Source organism: Dipodomys ordii, unplaced genomic scaffold (assembly GCF_000151885.1).
Source record: "Dipodomys ordii isolate 6190 unplaced genomic scaffold, Dord_2.0 Scaffold24, whole genome shotgun sequence".
NCBI lineage: Eukaryota > Metazoa > Chordata > Mammalia > Rodentia > Heteromyidae > Dipodomys > Dipodomys ordii.
In genome coordinates this window covers 18351979-18374852 of record NW_012267240.1, presented here as the reverse complement: position 1 = coordinate 18374852, position 22874 = coordinate 18351979, and the positions used below count along the sequence as shown (strand labels likewise).

At 38.9% G+C, this 22874-nt stretch overlaps 1 protein-coding gene across 11 annotated transcripts in view; it reads left to right on the top strand.

Annotated features, from left to right (window-relative positions):
- The window catches only part of Celf2 (CUGBP, Elav-like family member 2), a 162791-nt gene that overhangs the window by 115814 nt on the left and 24103 nt on the right, over window positions 1-22874 (top strand). For all 11 annotated transcript variants that reach the window (XM_013014667.1, XM_013014671.1, XM_013014666.1 and 8 more), the window contains 2 exons: window positions 1236-1299; window positions 12352-12486. In XM_013014667.1, coding sequence (XP_012870121.1) covers window positions 1236-1299; window positions 12352-12486 — 199 coding nt within the window. The remainder of the gene's footprint in view (window positions 1-1235; window positions 1300-12351; window positions 12487-22874) is intronic.

Below are 22874 nucleotides of genomic sequence, written 5' to 3'. Positions count from 1 at the left end.
AACAATAGTGTTTTACCTTATGTTTCACACAGCTACAGATATATTCAGAAAGTTTTTTGAAAATCATAAATTTATCATGTTTCTCTTGAGCACGTACTATTAAAACAATTTTTCAACGAGAAATACGGTAAGTATACAACATACATATTGGAATATAGGAGGTAACTATATTTTCCCATGTACAAACTAATGTACTATCTGTATTGATCAAGCTATATGTATTGATCTTTTACCAAAAAAAGAATGTCTATACATCTAGTTAAAATCTTAGAATAACCCAAATTAACCTACAGTTCAACTGAGTTGGACCAAGGACAGGAATACTTCAGAACCTTTATCATGTGGCACCCACTAATTCTACATGGCAGGAAAAATGTGGTTTTGAAAGCTATAGGGGGAAAGTACACACTTTCACAGGCATATTAATTATGAAGCGTAACTTCTTTGTACATAGCATTCCAGATACTTACAAATCATACGTTTCTTTAAGCCAGTGAACACCATCTTAAGAACAGCATTTTTTGGCTGGGAAGGTGGCTCAGTGGTAGCGTGCTTGCCTTGCATGCATGAAGCCCTGGGTTTGATTCCTCAATACCACATAAGCAGAAAAGGCTGGAAGTGGCGTTGTGTCTTAAGCGATAGAGCACTAGCCCTGAGCTGAAGAGCTGAGGGACAGCGCCCAGGCCCAGAGTTCAGGCCCCACAACCGACAAAAAAAAAAAAAAGACCAGCCTTTTTTTTTTTTTTGCCACATATGGCTGAAGCTACAACTGTATGTCTGAAAGTCAATAAAACTTACATGTAGAGTCATTGTAATGATCATTATGTTGGCCTAAAAGTTAATGAATCCATGTGCATCTAATGAAAGATAAAACTGAACTGTGAAGGAGAGAACAATAGATGACGGTATGAATCTTGACTGACAGAGATGAGTTACAGAAACTACTAGACTACAGAGAGACATAATTAGTCATGCTATGTTGGTTTCAATACATTTAACACCTGGTTGTTAAAAAGAGTAAATTGATTGTTTTAAGGCAGTACTGTTGTGTTTCCCTCTTATCTGTGCTTCTTAATAGAGATTAGATATTAATTTGGTTTTACAGCCCCAATTCTGGGGACCTTCTCCATTAACAGACAATGGTCGCCAACTATACAAATGTAAAGGAAAGTTTTGGTGTTACTATGCTCTCATCTTCACATGGTTCTGACTTTGCACCTTGTGTTCATTTTCAGCTTCTCCAGCAGGCCACCTCCTCCAGCAACCTGGGTGCATTCAGTGGCATTCAGCAAATGGCTGGTGAGTCATGAAACATACCTTTCCTTTTGACCATACAGTTGCTAAATTGGGGGTTGGTTTAGAGGGCAAAGGAAAGAAGTAGAGAGAAAGAGAAGTTTTCAGATGAACTGGTTTTATAAGTATGGAAAAAAATAGAATCATCTCTTTCTTAGTGGTCCTCCTAAGTGTACTTTGCTATCCCCATCCTTCCTTATGTGACAGTTAGAAGATGAAGGGGCTATAAATTCCTACACAGTGTACACTTTAGCTGTTTGTGGAATTTTTATTGTTGTTTTAATGGGATTGATTACTGGGAGATTTCCAACATATTCTATATATGGGGCAGCCAAATTGATTGACATCCCTGTAAAATAATAATAAGCAGTCAGTAAAAGTGGCCGAACCCCTATAAGGCAGAAAGCCAAGATTGCAGGCCTGTGTTTGATAGTTTTTAGTCCCTTGATAATGACAGACAATTAACAGGATGCCTTTTTTACTTTAGTGCCCAGTTGACAGAATTGTTCATCGGAAGCTTTTATGTGGAAGTTAAATCTTTGTTCTAAAGAAAATCAAAGTGGAACTCTCTTTGAAAAACAGCTCATTGAAGGATTTCTTTTCATAATGAGCTGTGCCAGTAGTTGCTGTGGCACAGTGATTAGCAAAAGGTCAACCCTACTGTGCCTCCTCCCATGCAGGTACCCCACCGCAGCACTGGGCCAAGGAGTCAGAACACAGGTGCCCATTAACCTGCCAGGAGGAGCTGGTAGAAAGCTTTTTCCTTGTTTGGTTCCAAAAGGGTAGGGAAAGAAGGCAAGGAATAGAACAGATTTTTGGCATATTAAAATGAACACTGTTTTCTTTAATCAGGGACACCCTGAATTGCTGAAAAGAAACCTTAAGTATATAGCATAAAAACCAGATTTTTTTAATCTGTGACTATAATATTTCTCTTTTTTTCTAATAGGTACCCTTAGGGTTTTTTTGTTTGTTTTTCTTTTCATTTTGAGTGAATCTGGAAAGATTTGTAGTGAAATTTAATTTCTTCCTGTATGTGTATGTGTATGTAGATGGTTAGCCAGGCTAATAGTAGCTCTCATCTGATGAGCTACATTGCCCAACAGTAAAAATCATGCTGAATGACTTGTTCAGTTTCACATCTGTTGAAGCTACCCTTTTGTTCTGCTGCAACACCATTTTTGGATTATTAAATATATAGATGATATATATACTTACATACCTTGCATAATAAATTATAATTATATAATTATCATTGTACCATATGTAAGTATACAGTTCAGGATACTGGCATTGGAGCTAAGATTAGTAAAAATATTCAGTAGGTGTTCTGTGTTTTTAATGAAAAATCTCAATGCAAGCTCCTGAAATAAATGCTAAGATTCGTCATATTTTCAGCTGATAGGAAGTTCATTTTTCTTCTAGTCATACAGATCAACTGAAATCCAAAATTTCAAGTTTTCCTCAGAGAAAGCCTCAGGCTCTCTTGCTCCCACCACTGAATTATGCAGAGAAGATTACTTAGTCCTGAGGCTACTGCCCAGTGTGTCTTCCTAGGTGGACCAAGTGCCCTGTTATTTTTCATTAGAATGTGTATGCCTCTACCATGCAAACCACAGGTCAAAATATTAGCATTTACATGCTCTGTTTGCTCATTTGAAAACCAGGAGTATCTTATAAGGTGCCATGGAACAGATGGCTAACTTAAAGACATTCTATAAATGCTTTGATCTTTCCAAAATATTCATTTCTGGAACCTCAACATGTTAAACTCAACACACTGAGTCTGCAAGCCTATAAAATCACATCCTGAGTAATCCATTGTCTGCCATCCATTCAAAATGTAGGTATGTAGGCTTTTTCTGCTTTCCATAAAAGCTGTTCCTCATTTATATAGATAGTTGTATCGTATTCTTAAGTATGTGAAACATTGTGATTTGGATTTTTTTTTCCTTAATAAAGGAAAGTTATGTAGCCTCCTCTTCTACTATTGTCTTGTCCTCAAAGTAGGATTTAACTTTTGTTCTAGCCATTAATCTGCACAAATATTACAGAGTGAATTCTGGTGGATTGGTAACACAGGTTACGTCCTAGAGATCTTTCCTGACTTCCCCAAATGTGAGAAGGGCTCTTCCCTAAAGCTCTTTCCTTCCTCCCTTACAAGTGTGTGGAGTTCTCTCTAATTCAGAGCCCCAAACCACACACTGATCCCCAGGAGAGCCTGGGCTGGGCTGGTGGCTGATAGCCCAGCCTTTCCTCCTCTAAGAGGTGCTAGTCACTGCATTTGAATGCATGGATGAAGAAATTTGTAAACTGATACACAAATTTGTATTTTGGATGCATTCCTGGTAGAACTTAAGTCAAATGCCCAGTTTTTGAATTAAGAAATTTGGCTTTAAAACTAGAAAGCATTATATAAACTAATGTCACAAATCTTCATCAATGGGTTATTAAGGATTTGGAGGTGGTTTGTAAATAATAGAAAACCTGTTACCAAGCACATTGTACATAACAAATACAATAGAAGCCATATAATATAATATGATAGAAGGAACACAGGATGTTACTTTTCCCCAGCTCACCTGATATTAAAAAATGATACTGATACTGTGACATAAATTGAACATACACAATTCATATTTAATTTTTATGTATTCCTGTGGCATATTAATTAACTCAGGTAGTCTGTCTTGGAACACTATCGCCAAAAAGAGTGAAATACTTTGAAAATTAATCATGTTTAACTATGAACATCTCTCCAAAAGAGGTGGTCTAAGTAGTTATGATGACATAGGCCTCTAATTCTAGCTCCCTGGGAAGTGGAGGAGAGAGGATCTCATGTTCAAAGCCAATAAAGGAAAAGTTAGTAAGACCTTTCTCAAAAAGAAAAGCAAAAGGACTGGGAGCAAAACTCAACTGGTAAAGTACAAGACAAAACCCTGGGTTCAATCCCCAGTACAGGACTGGGGAGAGAAAAAAAAATAGAGGATTCAATCGTTTAGAAGATTTAAGGTTTCTAGTTAGAGTCTTAAAATGGCTCATTTATATGAGGTGAAAATAAAATCAGCCCAAAAAAGCAAACAAAAGAAATTTTAGACAACATTTACTAAGCAGTTAGAAGACCTAATGGAACATCAACTGCATTTTACTCCAGAAAAATCTTACTATTTTCCTTTCAAACTAAAAGTAATTACAAATGTATTTTGCTATTTCTATGAAAGGGAACCTTTACTAAATAAGGAATTTTAAAGCAGAAAATGTATTTAAGATCAAATCTTTATACGCTGAATCCTTTTATGTCTACTATGTCTCCTTGAAGTTGATTGATTTTATTTTCCCTCTTAAAACTTTTAATAAAGATACCTATTTCTAAATTTGTTGCTAGTATTTAATATATTTCTTAAATCTGAGAAACTCTTGAGTTTCAGCTAAGAGCCTAAATTTTCCTTGAAGGAATAAGGGAAAAGTGTCCTTTGATCTTTAATTTCTTTATAACATATAGCATACATCAGAAGATCATTGTGATGGAAAAATAAAGGTAGTACTACTTCACAAGTTTCTGTCTAGTCTAGCTCTTTGTAATAATCATGTAGCTGATTTTCACAGAACAAGGACAATAGGAAAATGGAAGTAAGAAATAAGTTTAGGAGATTGCAGCACCAGTAAGTGGCGTGAGAAATAGGATACACAACTCTGAAATACCACAACAGCTTTAGGAGTTAGTGACTGTTGGTACTCCATTTTACAGATTGACAACTAAAGCATAGAATAAAGACACATTAATAAACATGTCCACACTTTATTAAACTAAGCTATTAGCTGTGTATCTATATTACAAGTTCAAAACCTGAGCTGTCTATTGCCCCGTAGAACTTATGAAACATTGCTCTGTGTCCCAGCCAATTTAGGTATAAACAAAAGTTTCAGTGATTCATCTATACAAGTGGGCTGAACTCTGAATGTACAAAGAGCCCCAAAACTGCTAAAAGAAAGCAAATGCCTCCATGCTGGAAAATATTTCCATTTTACTAAAAGAAAGCTCTTTGTTGGAAGAGGTTTTTGTTTTTCCTAGAATAAGGTATTATTAATCACAGAGATTTAGAGATAAAAATGAAAAGAAATTACTGTTGATGAACAGGAGGGAACTGCTTCATTTTTATTCTGATTTTCTTTAAAGCTAATAGTAAGTAACACCCTTTAAAGTAACAATAAAATTGTAGAGGGCAAATATTTGCTTCAAACAACAAAACAGATTTCCCTTTGTCAATGTGAAATCCACTCCCTGAGAATACTGACTAAGAGTGTCTGCGCGGTGCAGAAGAGGAAGAACACTTGCCAAAACAATGTGTGGGAGGTCTGAGAAGCTCCAGTTGGAGCAGCTCCCAGCATGAAGTGTGCACCATAGCTCCACAAAGACCCTGTGTTCTTCCCTAGGTCTCCAGCAGTCCACACCACAAACACTTCCTGCGAATGTGCTAATAGGCCTTATGAGAATGTTCTATAACCACCCATCTGTCACTTTTTACCAGACCTGATTGGCAAGCACTTGTAACAACTGACATCTGTTCTTGCTTATTGATATGCAGATTTATGGTAATTGCCACAAACAATAAGACACAAAATTACCTAAGGTGAACATTAAATTAAATTTTTGTGCCCTTCTCCTTATAATTTTTTTAATCTTAAGTTTCAAGTAGGCATATCATCTGTTTGCAGCACAATTTCTTTGTTTTGAGAAGGATTTTTGTTTTCCAAATACAGAATGAAAAGTTGAATTCTTGTATCCCCAGCCTTTTCCCCTTGTGCTGTATCATAGCAGCTCACTGCTTGATTTCTTAAAACTTCAGTGCTCCACAAGTGTAGTCACCTAGACTATTGCGCATAGTTTGAGGGGTACCCAGCTGGAGCACAGTGCTTCATGAAGTTAAATGGCATCATTTTTCTTCTCATAAAAGCTATTTGCTAAGCCAGAACTAGCTTCCAGAAGGGTGACAGGCGCCTCTCCGTCTGGTGCCCTTTCATCATGATTATGTAGGAGTAGCCAAGAAAGAGAAAAGTGTTACTGGGGGTGGAAAAGCTGAAACGGAGGCCAGGGAGCAATGCCCCAAAGGAGAAGGAAGAGAAAGCAGTAACAGTAAAGGAACAAGGAATATGCATTCCAAATAAGAGGAATGAGGGCTCCCTGAGTGCTCTGAGCCACCCTCACTGTTGACTTAGCCCTGGGGAAGAAAAGGCAGTTACTGCAGGGGAAGGGAGAGCTTTCCTCCCCACCTGGACAGTAATTGCTTTAGTGGCTGAAACTAGAAGGCTGATGCAGGATTCTACGAAGTGTGGTGTGGTTAACAGGTAGCCACTGAAACTCTTGAATGTGAGCCTGTCCTCACAAGATATCAGTACTATTTAAAAGCCCACGATGGCGCAGGAATATCCTTGAAGAGGGACAGGCTAAAGTGAGACATCGGGCCTCGTAGAGGAAGAAAAGCTTCGTACTTCACTCTCTGTGCCAGCTGCCGGGAAACCACAGCGAAGGGAGGAGGAGGTCTAGCTGAGACTCTGGGCCTGCAGGTTTCCTAGCTCCTACCTCTTTTCAAGTCCTCCCTCAGTTTTAGCTGTGTCCAGGAAAGCATCACTGACTGAAGTTCTGGCTAGGTGGGCTTCTGTTGTATGCATGTGTGTCTGCATGGGAGGAGACATTGCTTTGCTTTCTTTCTCTTCTCTCATCAGCTCTAACTCCTTCTTGATTCCTCATATACACCACTGTCCCAACCCTAGGCTTCTCAATCAGTAGCTTCCTACTAGATCATGTCCCTTTTTCAGGTTAACCAGATCAGAGGTTCTTCAGCTTTTTAAGGTTCGTCACAAAAATTATCCCACACAAAAACATACATACTCACTTTTTCATCAAATTCCAGACTCCTGTCCCTAAGGCCTCCAAAAACAAGGAAGGGGAGAGGAATAGCATGTTGACAGACTCGATATTGATAAGAAATGGCCATAGGAGTCCTTTGCTCACCCAGGCAACTGATCCGTGACATCCAAGATTCTGGTGATGGATGTATAAGGAAATCACATTTAGAGAGATTTAGAAAGCAGATACAAGTACCGTACAAGTTATCAAGTAGTTAGTTACTTAGTGTAGTACTTAATTAGAGCATGAGTACTGATTAACTCAGTTCTTAACTACCAGTCAAGACAAGATCATAAATTTAGTACCTAAATTTCAGGTACCACAAACTGAATGGGCATTGTTATAAAGCTCTGTCTACCAGGCTTGCCATTCCTAACAATTCATACATAATGTGTTAACAAGACCACTTAAAGTGAGGGGAAGAGCAGGTCAAGGATTATTTTGGTGCTTCACCTATATTTCCTTTTGAAACCCCATGCTGTATCATCACTCTTCTCTTTGTCCTCCCGAACCCTCCTAAAGTTGTTTAAAAATACCAAGTAATGGAGGTCAAAAAACAAGAAGAGGGCAGGAGAGCCCCAAATTGGGAGCAAGAGAACAGAAGGAACACTATAAAAAAGCCATGTTGACAAGGAGAGGACAGATACACTAAAAAGAAAGTTGGACCTCCCTCTTGTTGACTCAGGACTGCTCCTTGGAGAGTGGGTAACAGTGCCTTGACTTTTGCACACTGGTTTCCTTTTGCCGTGAGCTGGACAACAGAGTGCCTACAGAGGTAGGTGTGTTATAAACCCAGAGAGAGCACATGGTAAAGCACTGAGAAGCATACCTGGCACACACTTCATCCTCACTGAAGCAACATGGAGTCTAGCTGAGTGTTTACACTCTGAGCCTAACTGCGCAGGGCATTGTTCTTTGAACTTTACATACTTTGACAATCAGAAGACATACACTTATAATCCCATTTTACAGTTGAGAACCTAGCACAGGCCAGTTTACTCCAGATGGTTGAGGCTGGAGTAAATGGGACAAAGCTAGGTTTATTTGAACCCAAGGCCTACACACTTCTTCACCAGGCCATACTATGTTAAATGGCATTAATCATTTTTGTTACCAGCAGAGAATGCTGACCATTCCAAGCCCTAAGGATACATTATACGGTAAAGAATGGGATGTCCCTCCCCAGATTGCATTGAGAAAGGCAAAAATGTAGGGTCAAACTGAGACACTTTGTAGAAGAGGGCATCAAAGGCATGAAAGCTTGATGGATTGACACATAGGTACCATGACAGACAAGCAAGAAGAGGCAGACACTAATGCTCCACTCCTCAGCTTACTAGTGCATTTCTGTGCTTCTTCATCTCTCCATCAACGCAGGGGCTTTCATGAGAATGTGGCTCTAAGTTTGAGTCTATTTCCAGAATCCAGTGTGCTAGTAGGAACCTTCCAGTTACTGGCTTCCCCTGCTGCCAGATCCAGCAGCCTCCTGAGCACAGGCACTGTCTCATTTCCTACTTACCCTCAGCACCTTGCATAGATCTGACACATACAGACTGATGGATTGACAGAAAAATAGTTGGGCAGGCAAGTGCAGCTCCTCTGTCTGACTGGTTCCCACTCTTCTCTTCCCTTTTTGCTAGCAGGCCTCTTATTTCCACTATTTTTATCTCAGCTTCTTGGGTTCATACCTTGTCCTTCCATTGTGTATTATTGGGCAGTGTTATCCATCCTCTGCAGTGATGCCTCAGAGCCTCGGTCACTCTACATGGCCTTTCTAGGTAACAACAAGGAAAGGTTAAAGAGGCTGTTAAACTCTCTAAGATGGTGGTGTGCATATAGGACAGATATGGAGAGCCATCGACAAGGAACACACACCCTTAATCCTGAATTCTTAAGGGAACAAGGCAGTGGGGAAGAGAACCTCATTGTTGTTGGCTTGGCTCCAGGACTTTAATGAATGTCAGTGGGTAAGATGATGAATAAATATGATCTGAGAAGAAATTATGCAGTACATTTGCTTATTATTGAGGGAAAGCAGTCAATATTTGGTGCTGACATAAGTACAAAACAAAAAAGAATGGAGAAAACTGAAACTTTGATTGGCTTTATAGACGACTATACTCTTCATAGCATTTCTTCAATATTTGTTATCATTACCTGTCCATACATCTTGAAGAAATTTGTCCACCAATTAACATATATTAAGCAGTAAATATGTGTGTGTGCTTAAGTGTTTATGTGGACTTATAAATAAGATGAGCTGGTATCAGTGGCTCACCTGTAATCCTAGCTAATCACCTGTGGCTCACTTGTAATCCTAGTTAATCAGGAGGCTGAGAATCGTAGTTCAAAGCCAGACTAGTCAGGAAAGTCTGAGATTCTTACTGCCACAAAAGCCAGAAGTGGCACTGTGTCTTAAGTGGTAGAGTGCTAAACTTGAGGACAAAAGCTCAGGGACAGCACCCAAGTCCTAAGTTCATGCCCCAGGACCTGCACCCAAAAAAAAAGGGATTAAAAACTTTTATCCTCTAGGAACTCAATTAGTATTTGGTTGTGATGGTAAGAAATACATATACGTAGTGTTTAAGTGGACTTTGAAGAGAGAATCACAGAAAAGTGAGTTTGTAGATAACCACATAGAAAGTGCACATTAAGTAGAAACGGAGCCATCTTCAGGGAGAGACAGTGAATTGGGGGAGGAGGCCTTTACCCTAGGCTCAGGAGACTCTGCTACAAAGCTTTGGCCAAGAACCTGAGTTCTTGGCTCCATGGCTCTAATACTACAATAACACTTGGGGGGCATAGTTGTTCTAGAGGAGGACCTGCTGGTCTGAGCTAGAGTAATGGTTCTGTCAGGTGCATAGCATAGGATTTAATATCAGTGCATAAACCCTGTTCTTTTCTTGGTGATTTATCTGATCATCTGGTTTACATCATTAAAACATCAGAGGGGACAGACGGATCAGTACAAATGTGCCTCATTCCTTGCAGGATCACTTAGCCAGGATGCTCTTGTCACACTCACGCATGAAGTGGATTCTTGTTCCTTTTAGGAAGTAGAGTCCTTTACTGCATTTAAGTGGACCTGCACTAAAATCCAGCAGTTCCTGTGTTTACTCCATTCCCTCTTTGCTAACGTAACACTTAAAAGACCAATGGTTCTTAACACCCGCATTCCATTTGATACCATTTGACCCTTGATCCAAGACATCAAGAGAGATCTGTTTACATTTGCATTTGCTTGATAAAGAAGGGTTGCAAGAAAGGTGGATTTTTCTTTCAGAAATTTCCAAGATTTTACAAATACTTGTGTCCTGCTTCTAAGACATCTCTACCTAAAAAGTGAATAGGTATTTAGCTTTCACTCTAAGCCAATGGGTCTGGATGTCCCCTGGAAGCAGATAAGAGTATCATTTTCAGACAAAATGAAAATGTATTGTTCAGCCAAACCATCAGGAGCTTTTTTCTAAGTAAAAATACACTCTGGTCAGAGACCAGGACAGAGACGCCAGTGACAGCACTGCTGCTCAGCAGCCTTGCTTTCCTATAGAGCTCAGACCATAGTCAATGCCAGCGGCTGGGGGTTTACTCAGGTATATTACCTGTCCCCTCCATCTTCCTTCCCAACACATATGAAAGCAGTTATCAGGCCATTCTGCCTAAAGCAGATTAAATTTGTTCAGTAGACATTTAGTAAGCATCTGGATTTAAGGCATGAAAAGGCAAAATTAAGCTGGTTACTTAACTCTTTCTATATAAGGAGAAAAGTACTTTTGTATTCTCTTACTACAAAGTGAATCATGGGGGGGGGATCCTCCATTGAGAACCTGTGGGTTGAGAAATAGAGGGGGAAGAGAAAAGATGTTGGAAATACAGATACCACAGACACCAGGCATGAGTCTAACGTTAACTGCTGGCTTCATATCTTATCAGATCCCACTCTTGCTTTCTTGCAAATTTTTTCTCCTTTCCTTTCTTTTTACTAATCAGAAATCCATTCTATTTAAGACAGTCCCATTTTAAAAGATGAATATCTGTAACACGTGAATACAGCTCTTTTTACAAATGAAGCTCTATTAAGGCACTGTCATTTCAATGCACATACTGAGTTCCTACTGTGGACACATGTTAGAGTTCCCCTTTAAAATAAATCTGGATAGAGAAGTGCAATGGCAACAACAATAACAAAAATAATAGCTAATAATTACTTAGGACTTACATTGTGTCAGAGTAATTTTCATTTTTCATCTTATTTATCTGCACAACAACCCTGTGAGGTCAGGTACACTCACTAATCACAAAATGAGAAGCTGAGTGCTAGTGGCTCACACCTGTAATCCTGAGGGCTGCAGTACAAAGCCAGCCTGGACAGGAAAGTCTATGAGGCCCTTATCTCCAATTCTCAAAAAGCTGGAAGTGAAGCTATGGCTCAAATGGTAGAGTGCTAGCAGAAAAGCTCCAGGAAAGTACCCAAACCTGAGTTAAAGCCCCAGAACAAGGAAAGGAAGGGGAAAGGGAAAGGACTGAGTAATTTGCCTGGATTCCAGCAGCCAGAAAAGTGACAGAGGCAGGATTAGAACCTGTATCAGTTCAAGTTGAAAGTAGCATTTAACTGATGAATTATAATTTCCTCTGAAGTCTTATACATGCACCTGTACAGTGTAGGAGTTGGGAGTTTGCCCTGAAGCTTTTCCTGCAGCCATCTAAGCCCAAATCTCACCATTTCCTGACAGCTAAGTCACAGAAGCTGCCAGTCCACAAAGCCCTACTGTGACCAGTCAGTACACAATGACCACTAGACTTTCCTAGTTGGCACTACAACATGGAGAAGAAACAGCAGGAAGGGGATACTGAGCTAGGACAGGCTGGGAGCTGACTGATGAGGAGCACTGGATGTATGGAATGCCGTTCTGAGTGCCCAGTCTCAAGAAGATGGAATCTTAAGGACCTGAAGAAGGTATTCTTGGAGGAGAGACTGCAGGCCCAGCCTCCCATGCAGATGGGCTCACCTCACAAGTCTAGGGCAGCTCTGTACATCATGAAAGCACTGGCACAAATGCGGGGATCCCCATGGCTTTGTGGGCCTACTTAGTCCGTGAACTAGGAAAGTCAAGTATCTTGCTAATGTCACTTTTTTCTTTCCACCACAGGCATGAATGCTTTACAGTTACAGAATCTGGCGACACTGGCTGCTGCCGCAGCAGCTGCCCAGACCTCAGCCACCAGCACCAATGCAAACCCTCTCTCTACCACAAGCAGCGCTCTGGGTGCCCTCACAAGTCCCGGTAAGTAGAGGCTTGCTTTTCCCTGTGTGTGATCAAAAGCACTGTGTGCTTGAGTCTGTACATACCACACCATGGGTAAAGGGTGGGGACTGATAAGTCTAGGATGAGTGGAACAAGATCTAATGTGTGTTATCTTCCAAGGTCAAAATGAGAAATGTTCTCAGTGAGAGAATCCATCATTATTGTGATTTTCCCATATCTGTTTTACTTTCAGAAAGGCTTATCTTGTCTATTTGTACTGTGAGGCGCTTTAGTTGCTTAGTCCTGTTTTTTTTTGTCCTGTCTTCAGGAATTTAAGAATTTAAGAAAATGATAGAATTTAAGAATTCTTCATTAAATATCAAAATTCATAATCATCCAAACGTTGGATTTTATATCAGTTCATCTCTTCATATTTGATTTTTAAATCCCTAACCTAGCAAGACACATCTTTGTTTTCACTATGATCTGATTCTAAACTATGTAATGAGGTCTTTTCCTCAGAAATGTTGTTGCCTTATTCAAAAGCATATGACATTTTTCTTTTCATACATGGTAAATATGTGGTTAGTTACCTAGATACTATAATTTGTTTTCTTTTAAAAAATGAAAAGTTAGAATGTTTTACTGGCTTTCTTTCACTCTGAATTTTCTAGACTTGAGTAGATGATCTCACCACCTTTTCTGTTATATGAAGAAGTTGGCCGGGACAGCTTCTTCTGACACTCTCTAAGTGTACACAAATAATTAGCTAAGTGTTAGCAAAATAATTGTTTAGGGTTTTCTCAGAAAACGATTAAATCAAAGCTACAGCCTGCAATAGACCTAGCTTTCTCAAGGCTTTTGACTTGAAGGAGTGTGGAGACAGGAGCATATAACACTCAAAGCACTAAATCTTATATCTTTATAAAAATTTGTGAACATAAGACATTTTATCAGGAGTATGATTTTGAGGGAGAAACCTAAAGATATTTAGGAGAATCTGGTGAATTTATCTTAATATGCTGAAATCTCTTGGTAATAATGCTTAGGGGTATAGTGACCCTATTTCTTAAAATGTTTTGAAAACATATTACTACTATAATAGGCTTCATTTTCATAGGATACATTGAACTCCTCGAAAATCAACTTAAGTAATCTTTTTCAAGAAATTAAGTTTTATGTATATATATACATATATTATATAATATGATTCACAAACTTAGGTAAAGCAATCCTTCAATGACCCCTTTTGAAAACTAAACATCTTTAATATATTCAATTGCCCCTTTTAAGAAATAAGTGATTTTTCTTAAAACCATTAAGATTTGGTTCCTGTACTTTATCTGTTTTATAAGTGAAATTACCATGTATTAATATTTTCCCCTATAAAAACTAAAATAATCACATTTTAAAAATGTATTATACATACATTTTACTTTATTTCTAGTCAGAGACTTGGCAGTTTAAGAAGCCAAGTGCAAAAGCAGACATAACTGATCAGTTATGTCTCATATGTATTACATGCTTTCTTCAATATTCGACATTGTCCTGCTGTTAGGAAAATGACAGTGAACCAGACACACATGTACTACCTTCACTCATAAGTCTTTTAGTCTCTCCAGGCATCCTGGACAAGCAGTATATAAATGTAAGATACAGACATGGTAGCCAAGGCTGTTATAAGAGCAAACAGAATAACAGAGATAGGATGAAGGAATCAAAGGAAGTAATCCCTCTCTTAAAAGGTAGCATTTGAGCAGAAGCCTGAATTGAGTGAAGAAAACCATGTAGAGCCTTTAGAAGACAGAGCATTGTAAAGACAGAGGAGCAGGAGAGACCTTGAGAGTAAACTAGAAAGGAAGTCTTGGTGCTGAGCAAAGGGAAGGAAAGGGAGAAGATTGTGGTCATTAGATTCACAGCCATTTGTATTAGTCAGCATTTTTGTCACTGTGACAGAATGCCTGACATAAACAACCTGAGGAGATGAAGGATGTTTGCTCACTGTATCAGAGGGTTCAGTCCATACTCACTTGACTCAGTGGTGAAGTAGAATATCATGTTGACAGGAACATGTGATGATGGGAGGCTGTTAAACTCATGGCAGACAGTAAGTGAAAAATGGAATACAGAAAGGGGGTAGATCAAAATGTAGATTTCAAGGATAAACCTACCAGTTACCCCCAGTGACCTGTTTCCTCCAGATGGACCCTACTTACTAAAGTCTCCAACAACTCCCAGAATAGCACCACCTACGGACCAGGCATTCAACACATAAGTTTGGACAACAGGGGATTTCATGTTTAAACAATAATACCAAAGATCACAAATTGGTTATAATCTTCTTAAAATGTGGGATGCACAACACAGGTTGATGGTCTGAGCATTTGTCAGGAGGAATTTTAAACATACTTGCCCATCCCAATTATTTCTGTGGCCACAATGAAAGAGAAAATGGGTTTGTAGATTTCTTTTCCTTCCTCTCGCTCTAGTCACAAATGACCACAGCAAAGCATCTCCCGTACTCCTAAGGGGGAGGTGTCCTAGGAACCCAGCTTGTTCCCTCTGTGTCTACTGCCACCCGAGGCAGCACTGAATGTGACTTTTCTCTTCTCTGTTGAGGAATGTTTGAATAATACCTGAAAGTATTTTATTAGAACCCTGAAACATACGGTAAAAATGGTGTGAATCCACATTTCAATTACTTTTGCTAAGAGTAACTTTAAAAACTTAGGGATTCAAGTGAAAGTAAATGTATTTGTGTGATTTCCATCAAGGACTTTTATAAATTCACAGAAAATGTGTGAGTAGAGTTCAAGACTCTCCCCCTTATCCAGGCGATTTCCTGTGTGGTAAAAGGAAGATATCCCCAAAGCCAATACCATTATTTATTTATTTTTTAAATAGATAGTGGGTTGGCTGGCTTTTTGCACCATGTACACATCCAGCCATTGTATGAAAGTGAATGGAAGACCCACCCCCTCACTTCTATACATGCCCTGCATTTGCTACATTTTTAAATGTCTCCAAGTTCAGACAAATTCATCTAGAAAGGAAAGGGGCAGTTTAACTCCCCAAACTATTAATTTTTTTAGTAATTGTAAATTTATCTTTTCAATTTTGCATACCCAGAAAAAGTCTCCCTACAGCATTATTATAAATGATTTTAAATAGTCTTGGCTTTGAACCATGAGCAATTTAGCTTTAATTTTTGTTTAAAAAAATCCCCTGAGGCCATAAATAGGTTCCTTTGTCTCATGGCCTTGAAATAAAAATTAAAATAGTTTAAATTGCCCGTGGTTAGAATAAGTATTTCACGCAATTATCAGATGGTAGTGAATAACATTAGAAATTAAATCATGGAAGAATAAAAACCAGGTAAGTGCATATTATGCCTTTTATGAGTTTCTCATGGGTCTTTTGAAGCTTAATCTAATCGTGTTTTTATGTTTTATTTTGATAGGATAATTTTTCCTTTGTTTATTTCAAGTCTCCTATTTAATTAATTCATTCCTGGGTCATTTCTTCTTACCTAGTTTGGAACCTGTTTTTGAGGTTTCTGTTTATAGAGAGTAGCAAATTGTAGGTTAGGCATTGCAGCTAGATTGTAAAGATAATATTCTTCTCAGACCCTGTTCCTAGATGTGTTGTTTTATCTGATAATTGTAAGAGCTTAGAAGACAGCGTGACTTAACCATATGCGAACCTTTCTTTGGCATTTTCTATCTAAATCCTAAAAGTGCATTTATGTGTCACACTATTTCACTGACCTTCCTCTGTTCTCTTTTTTTAAAGAAAAAGACATTTTAAAATTCTCCAGATGTTTCTGTAAGTACAGACTCAGTCAAGTGCACACTTCAGGATAATGGATAATTTCTTTCAATAGTGAAAAGCATCTTAAAATGCAGTCAGCACTATTCCATGCCTACTGAAGCCTCTTCAAAGAGTTTTCCCTTTAAATTCTGAACAATCTTTTCCCCTAGCTTCAGCTTTCTTGAAGGCTAAGACCAAGTCCCAGGAAAATGTTGAACCCTCTGGATAGTTTGAGGTTAGCAGAAGTGGAAGGTGTTTTGATGTGATTCTGGCCTTTCCTGCATTCCTCACATGGTGATAACTGATGAGCAGGTTTTGTCTGCTGTCCCTAAATCCCTACAGCAGCTACATGAGCAGTAGGAAACTGAACTTCATCTGGAAGTTCTATCATCTGGAAGTTATAGTATAGTCTTTCAGTTCACAGAATTGTTTGCTATCCTACAATGTACATTATATCATATGAGACCTGCATTCTGTGGAGACAGGCAGTTCATAGGCTAATTAAATCATCTTTCTATCTAGTATTTGTTGGATCAATATATAAAAATGCCTCAGTTCTACAGTGCCCCTCCAAGTAGTAACATTCACTTGGTAGTAAGTAGCACATGGCAGACTATGATGAGGCCCAGAGACAGGGACAGACAGACCACGGACTCTGGGAGGGACCATCTTCCTAAGGGGACTGCAATGATAGCTCAACTTTAGACAGCCCAAGACTAAACTTCCACGTGACTTGTTCTTCCTACTGGCTTCCCACCATTTTCAGTCACTAATGGAACTCAGTAGCTGGATCTCACAACCAGCCGTAGTTCAGTAGTACACCTCAAACAGCAGCCTTCATACTTTTATCAGTACCTAAGAGAAAAAAGGATCAATGCAAATGCCACCTCTACTGATAAAGCCTTTCTTCCAGTACAGCTTCATTTCCACATGCCATCTCCAATATAAATACTTACCTAGTTCTAAGAAACCACCAGGAACTCCTTGAGGGCATTGGAGACAGTGTGGAATATTAGCAAGAATAGGAGTCCTGTAAGCCCCACCCACATTCTTTAATACTGCCAGCCCTCCATTAAGATACTCATATTTTCTTTCAGGACAGATGTCTGGGCACATATCTTGTGTCTTACCATCTATATAGTAAGCTTTTTAAAGCATTAACAGTATGTTATATGTCTGTATTTGCCCTTGCATTTAGAACAAGACAAACACACAGGCCGTCAAAGGTTTGTTTGTTTTTTTTAATTAATTCAAAAGAAGAACCAAGTGAAACAATCTGGCATGCAAGAACCATTCATTCTGTCTAGCCTGGTGTACACTTCTCTGAGGAGCCACTGAGCTGACATCAGTTCATCAACCTTACAATATGTGGTTCTTGAGTAATCCAAATATAAACACATCTTACATGTGAATATTCACCTCTATTCTTCATTCGGAAGAAGGAATCAATAACATATTAAACTCACATGAAACCATTTTTTAATTACAAGATTGTACCCAAAAAATGGCTTCAAAATGTTCTGAAATCATGGCATAAAATAAAGTCTACAGTCTTAAAGAAAGATACTTAATTTTCAGAACAACTTACTCTAATGTGGGCCTTTGAAAAATGACCCTCAGATCATCCTCAGCAACCTCTCCTTTATTACATGTACATCAGTAATTCTGCATAGCTTCTGGTATTCCTCTACTGTTAGATAAGTGAGGTCCCATTTAGCTTTTCAAAGTGTTTTTTAATTTATATTGCACTTGTAAAATACAGGACTTATTATTATTATTGGAAAATATATTAGAAAGTAACACATTTAGAATACAGTGAAAATGGGTCCCATCTAGGGTGAGAATGATTTTTACCACAGCACAGGTTTCTACTGAAGTATAGGGGCTTGAAGTATTAAAAGCTACCTCAGGACTAGCCTTCTGGCACAATCACTGTCTCAAAGGTGGAGGAAGCTTACTGAATTACATCTGACCTCTAGTATACAGTTTGGTGGTTTGGGTAAATAAGGTAAAGATCTGTTGTTTCAAGAACTATTCATTGAACTAGCTTAGGCTAGAAAGAGGCCAATTTTAATCCTTAGGGGGGTGGACTACTCAAAAACTCCCTCTAATGATACTCAGTGAACTTAATGGGCCACAGAGGTAGTTAGGAAGTTTAATTGCAGTGTTCCCTAAGACTCTGTGATCTTATCTTCCATTTGAGGTTCTATTTGCATTTTTCAATCACTCTTGCCTGAATACTACCTATCATTATTCCCCCATCAAGGACTCAAAATCATGACATGTTTTAGGGAATGGGAAGTCCAAGTCAGACCTTTGGCTGCTTCCTGCTGGAATGAGGCCTAGATCAGAACCTCTGGTCTTCACTCTGTTGATGGGGATAGCAGGGACAGCTGGGATCCCAGGTCCTGATTCATAGGAGCTCTGTAGTAAGGGTGTATTTTTAGGAGATTATAACCAACAGTAGTTGTGTTTACAGAAGAGCTATACTCAGAACTTAGCAGAATTAGCCCTTAAACTATAGTTTTATAGCCAGGAGACAAGAGAACATAAGCTTGGCTAAAACAATGTAAGGTCCCATAGGAAAAATGCCATCTGAGTTTCTCCTGCCAGGTCATAGGTAAGCAAGGGTGCACATTCCTATCCAGTTGGAAGGTAGACAAGCGTGGTTACACATGGACATCAGGTAATCATGTTTATGAACTATTTCTTCTCAACTCTTGGCTTCAGTAACTTTTGAAAAGGTGACTCCATCTCAATTCTGGTAACAGTTTTCTTTCTCTGCATTGTCCCTTTCTAGTCCCTCATTGTCAGGATAAAGCCTTGTCTTGGTGTCTTTTCTTATTGCCAAGATGAAGTGTCCCAGTTAGTTTTTCCTTGTTGAGATGTCCTGATTGGTCTCATCCCATTTTGGAAAGGTATGACAGCTAGATCAGGTCTGTACCAGTAACATCCTTTATAGCCAAATTTAAGAAATGAGATTAGAAAAAAATAGCTTCTACATAGTGTTTAAGTTGAATCCATTAATTTTAAGTGCTAAATACTTGTAAGAACCATCTTCTTTGGGCATGACTGCAAATGCTCAGGGAGACTCAAATCTAGAAAGACAAAAGACCTGGAATAGCTGTGGTTAAAATTTTGAAACAATTAGCAATTGACAGAGCACTCTACTTATCTTTCATTGTATATAACATTTTAGGCTCATTGACAGCTTGTTAGGACCCCTAAGCTTTCCTTGTTAAAATTAGGAACACATAACATAAGCCTGTTAAGGACTAATATCATTAATTCAGAGGGGTATGTACTTGGTAATTTCTTCCTAAAGTTTGCATTCTAGAAGGTTTAACATAAAGTGGTCATTTAAGAGACATAAAATAGACATTCACATCACCTCTTCAGTTTCTTAAGTTGTTGAAAACAATGTTTTTAACTTATATGATTACATTTTTCCATTAAATTAAAAACAAACTTTTTCTGCTATTCTATACTTTTTTAATTAACAGCTATCAATATAAAAAGGTCTTTAATTCCAGGTTCACATCACTTCTCTGCCTACAGAGCTGTGATATCTGCCCTGCCCCATGAGCAACCACCCAAATGCTAACTTCATAAAACCCTTCTCTGGCCTCACCTTCTCTGGCCCCTTTCTGTGTGGCTTTCCTGACATGGCCCAATACCAGGAAAGAACTCCAAATAAGTTGTGTCTGCCTGAGCTGCTGAAGATAATACAGGGTGAGAAAAAGAAAGCACCTATCCAACAGTAGGAAAGTATTTGCAGAGCAGAATAGGCATCTCCTTAACCCAGGCAGAAACAGATAGGTTTGATCTGAGTCATGGCATCAAAATATATTACTTAGAAATCAGCACACCTTGTCTTACCAGGCAAGACAAAAAATGTCGTGAAAGGGAAGTATATTTAAAGAGGAATATACTTCAGTAAACTGAAAGTGGGTCATCTCTAGAATAAGAATGACACAGAGCACTTTATTAATACAGGGACCAAATTTATATGAAGAATATCTAGGTTATTTGCCCTTCTCTTCTTACGTAGCCTTATGTATAACCTTCATTTACTGCTTATTTTCAGGGAAAAGTAGTCAGTTCTCCTCACTATTAACTATCCTTTTACTTTATTTTATTTTATTTTTTAGTTGGTCGTGGGGCTTGAACTCTACCACTTGAGCCACAGAGCCACTTCCAGTTTTCTGGTAGTTTATTGTAGATAAGATTTTCATGGCTTTTCCTGCCCGAGCTGGCTTTGAACCACAATCCTCAGATCTCAGCTTCCTGAGTAGCTAGGATTACAGGTGTGAGCACCGGCACCTGGCTTTTAACTATCCTTATAAGTGGTTTAATCAAACAGAATCAGGCAGTTAGAAACATGAGCTATTTATTTGTGGGCTTGTATCAAACATCTTCACATCCTCTTTCCTACAGAAAGAGGACTGATACCCTGTTATTCCCCCTGCCTTGCGTTTTTTTGGAAGTATAGTATCTGTTCCTGACATTAATGAACTCATTGTATTTTCATTAATATTAATGGGGTAAAAATTACACTAGATGTTCCACAAATAAAATGTCACTGTAGTGACTATAATATTCGGATCTATTTTTCATTAATTCAAAAAATACTTATTGAACATCTAATACTAACTTGGGACTATGCTAGACATTTGACATCTGTCAGTGGAGACAGCTACCCTTGTGTACTTTATATGCTAGCATTCATTTTTTTGTTTTTTCCCTTCTTTTTGTTTGTGCTGGTCCTGAAGCTTGCACTCGGTAACTGGGTGCTGTCCCTGAGTTTTTTGCTCCAGGCTAGCGCTATACCACTTAAGCCACAGTGCCACTTTTGGCTTTTTAGTAGTTAATTGGAGATAAGAGTCTCACAGACTTTTCTGCCCGGGCTGGTATTGAACTATAATCCTCATATCTTAGCCTCCTAAGTAGCTAGGATTACAGGCATGAACTACTGGTGCCCAGCTAGCATTGGCTTTTTAAAAGTACTTTTTTACTAAGTTTCCCCCATAGGAAAATAATTTGAATAGGCCTTAAATGTAAACTATAATATCTATACCCTTACATTTTATACCTACATTAAATTTTGAGTTAGATAAGATGAGGAAGGAGAACAACTTTATCCACTTTTTTCCATTTTATTCTCTTTTACACATTTAATGTAGCAAAGAGTTCTGAATAGCTAACTGTCCTTTAGGTCGTTTTGGCAGGGACAAAATAGCAAATGTGAGGGTTTTTCCAGATAGAAGGATGCTTGGCACTTCTGCTTAGTGACTTCTCAGCACAAGCACTGCACCAAAACGAAAAGGCTTTGGACATTTAAAATGCACAATTTGGGGGGTGGGGGGAAGAAGTAGTTGGAAATGGCTTTTTACTAATTGGCGGTTACTTGGGCATTGATCAACCTGCTTGCAAATATTTCTCAAACAGAAGTTGTATGGCATTAGCTTTAAATTTCACTTGTCATTAGGACAATGGTGTGAAGTCTGTTGGTCCAAATAGATCCACAGCTAATTCTCTAATTGAATGTACAATATGTCCATCTGCTGAGGACCCTGAGCGCTCCTGCCAGTAGTCACCTGTGCATAGTGAATGAGAGGCCATTTTGAGATGCCCTGACCTAGATCAGACTTGAGTCCTTTAAGTCCTGAAGGAATTTAAAGTTTAATAAAGCTACAGGGGGAGGGGGTGGAGAGATCCACTTCTACATGAATGAGAACGGAGCCCATGTGATTTCCGCAGGCAGACTTTGCCCAGGCCCCGCTGCTTGTGAGCTCCTGTCACCTCACCTGTGGCTATGAAGACCATGATACTGCATTTTTAGGGTGCTCCTTATTTGGCATATTACTCTTTGGGGTACGCACTTTAATAGTTGCAGACTGACTCTTGTACTTTGTTTTTGTTTTGAGTGGCACTGAAGTCTGCTCCAGTTAATGTTAATGATTTTGTTTTGATTTGTTGTGATTTGTGGTGGTGGTCATAGGTCTTGAACTCAGAGCCTGGGCACTGTCCCTGAGCTTCTGTACTAAAGGCAAGCACTCTACCACTTCTACTTCCAGTTTTCAGGTGGTTAATTGGAGATAAGAGTCTCACGAGACTTCCTGCCCGTGGCTGGCTTTGAACCTCAATCTTCAGCTCTCAGCCTCCTGAGTAGCTAGGATTACAGGCATGAGCCATCAGCCCCAGCTTAGTGATGCATTTTTAAACACTGATCTGCACAGTTAGGCAAATCCAAATCTGTTCCTTTTACGTGCCAAGAGTGCTAGGGATATGTTCTCTATCCATCACAACCACTCAATAAGATCTTAGTCCCACTGTATATCATCTGTTGCATGACATAACCATGTTATCACTGCCGACACTGATGAAAAGCATGTGTTGATTGCTAGCTCTGTTCTGTATTCAGTAGGGAAAACAATTTTATTCTAGTCACAACTTCTCAGAAGTTCATAACCTAAGGTCTAGTGTTTCCGACTTAAGAAAAATATTAGCATTTGTGTGGTTTCATCCCATGAACCACTATAAACTAGAACAGCCTTGTACAAAAATAAGCAAAATGGCACCAACCTCTAAAATCTAGTTGGAGACATACAGGTGAG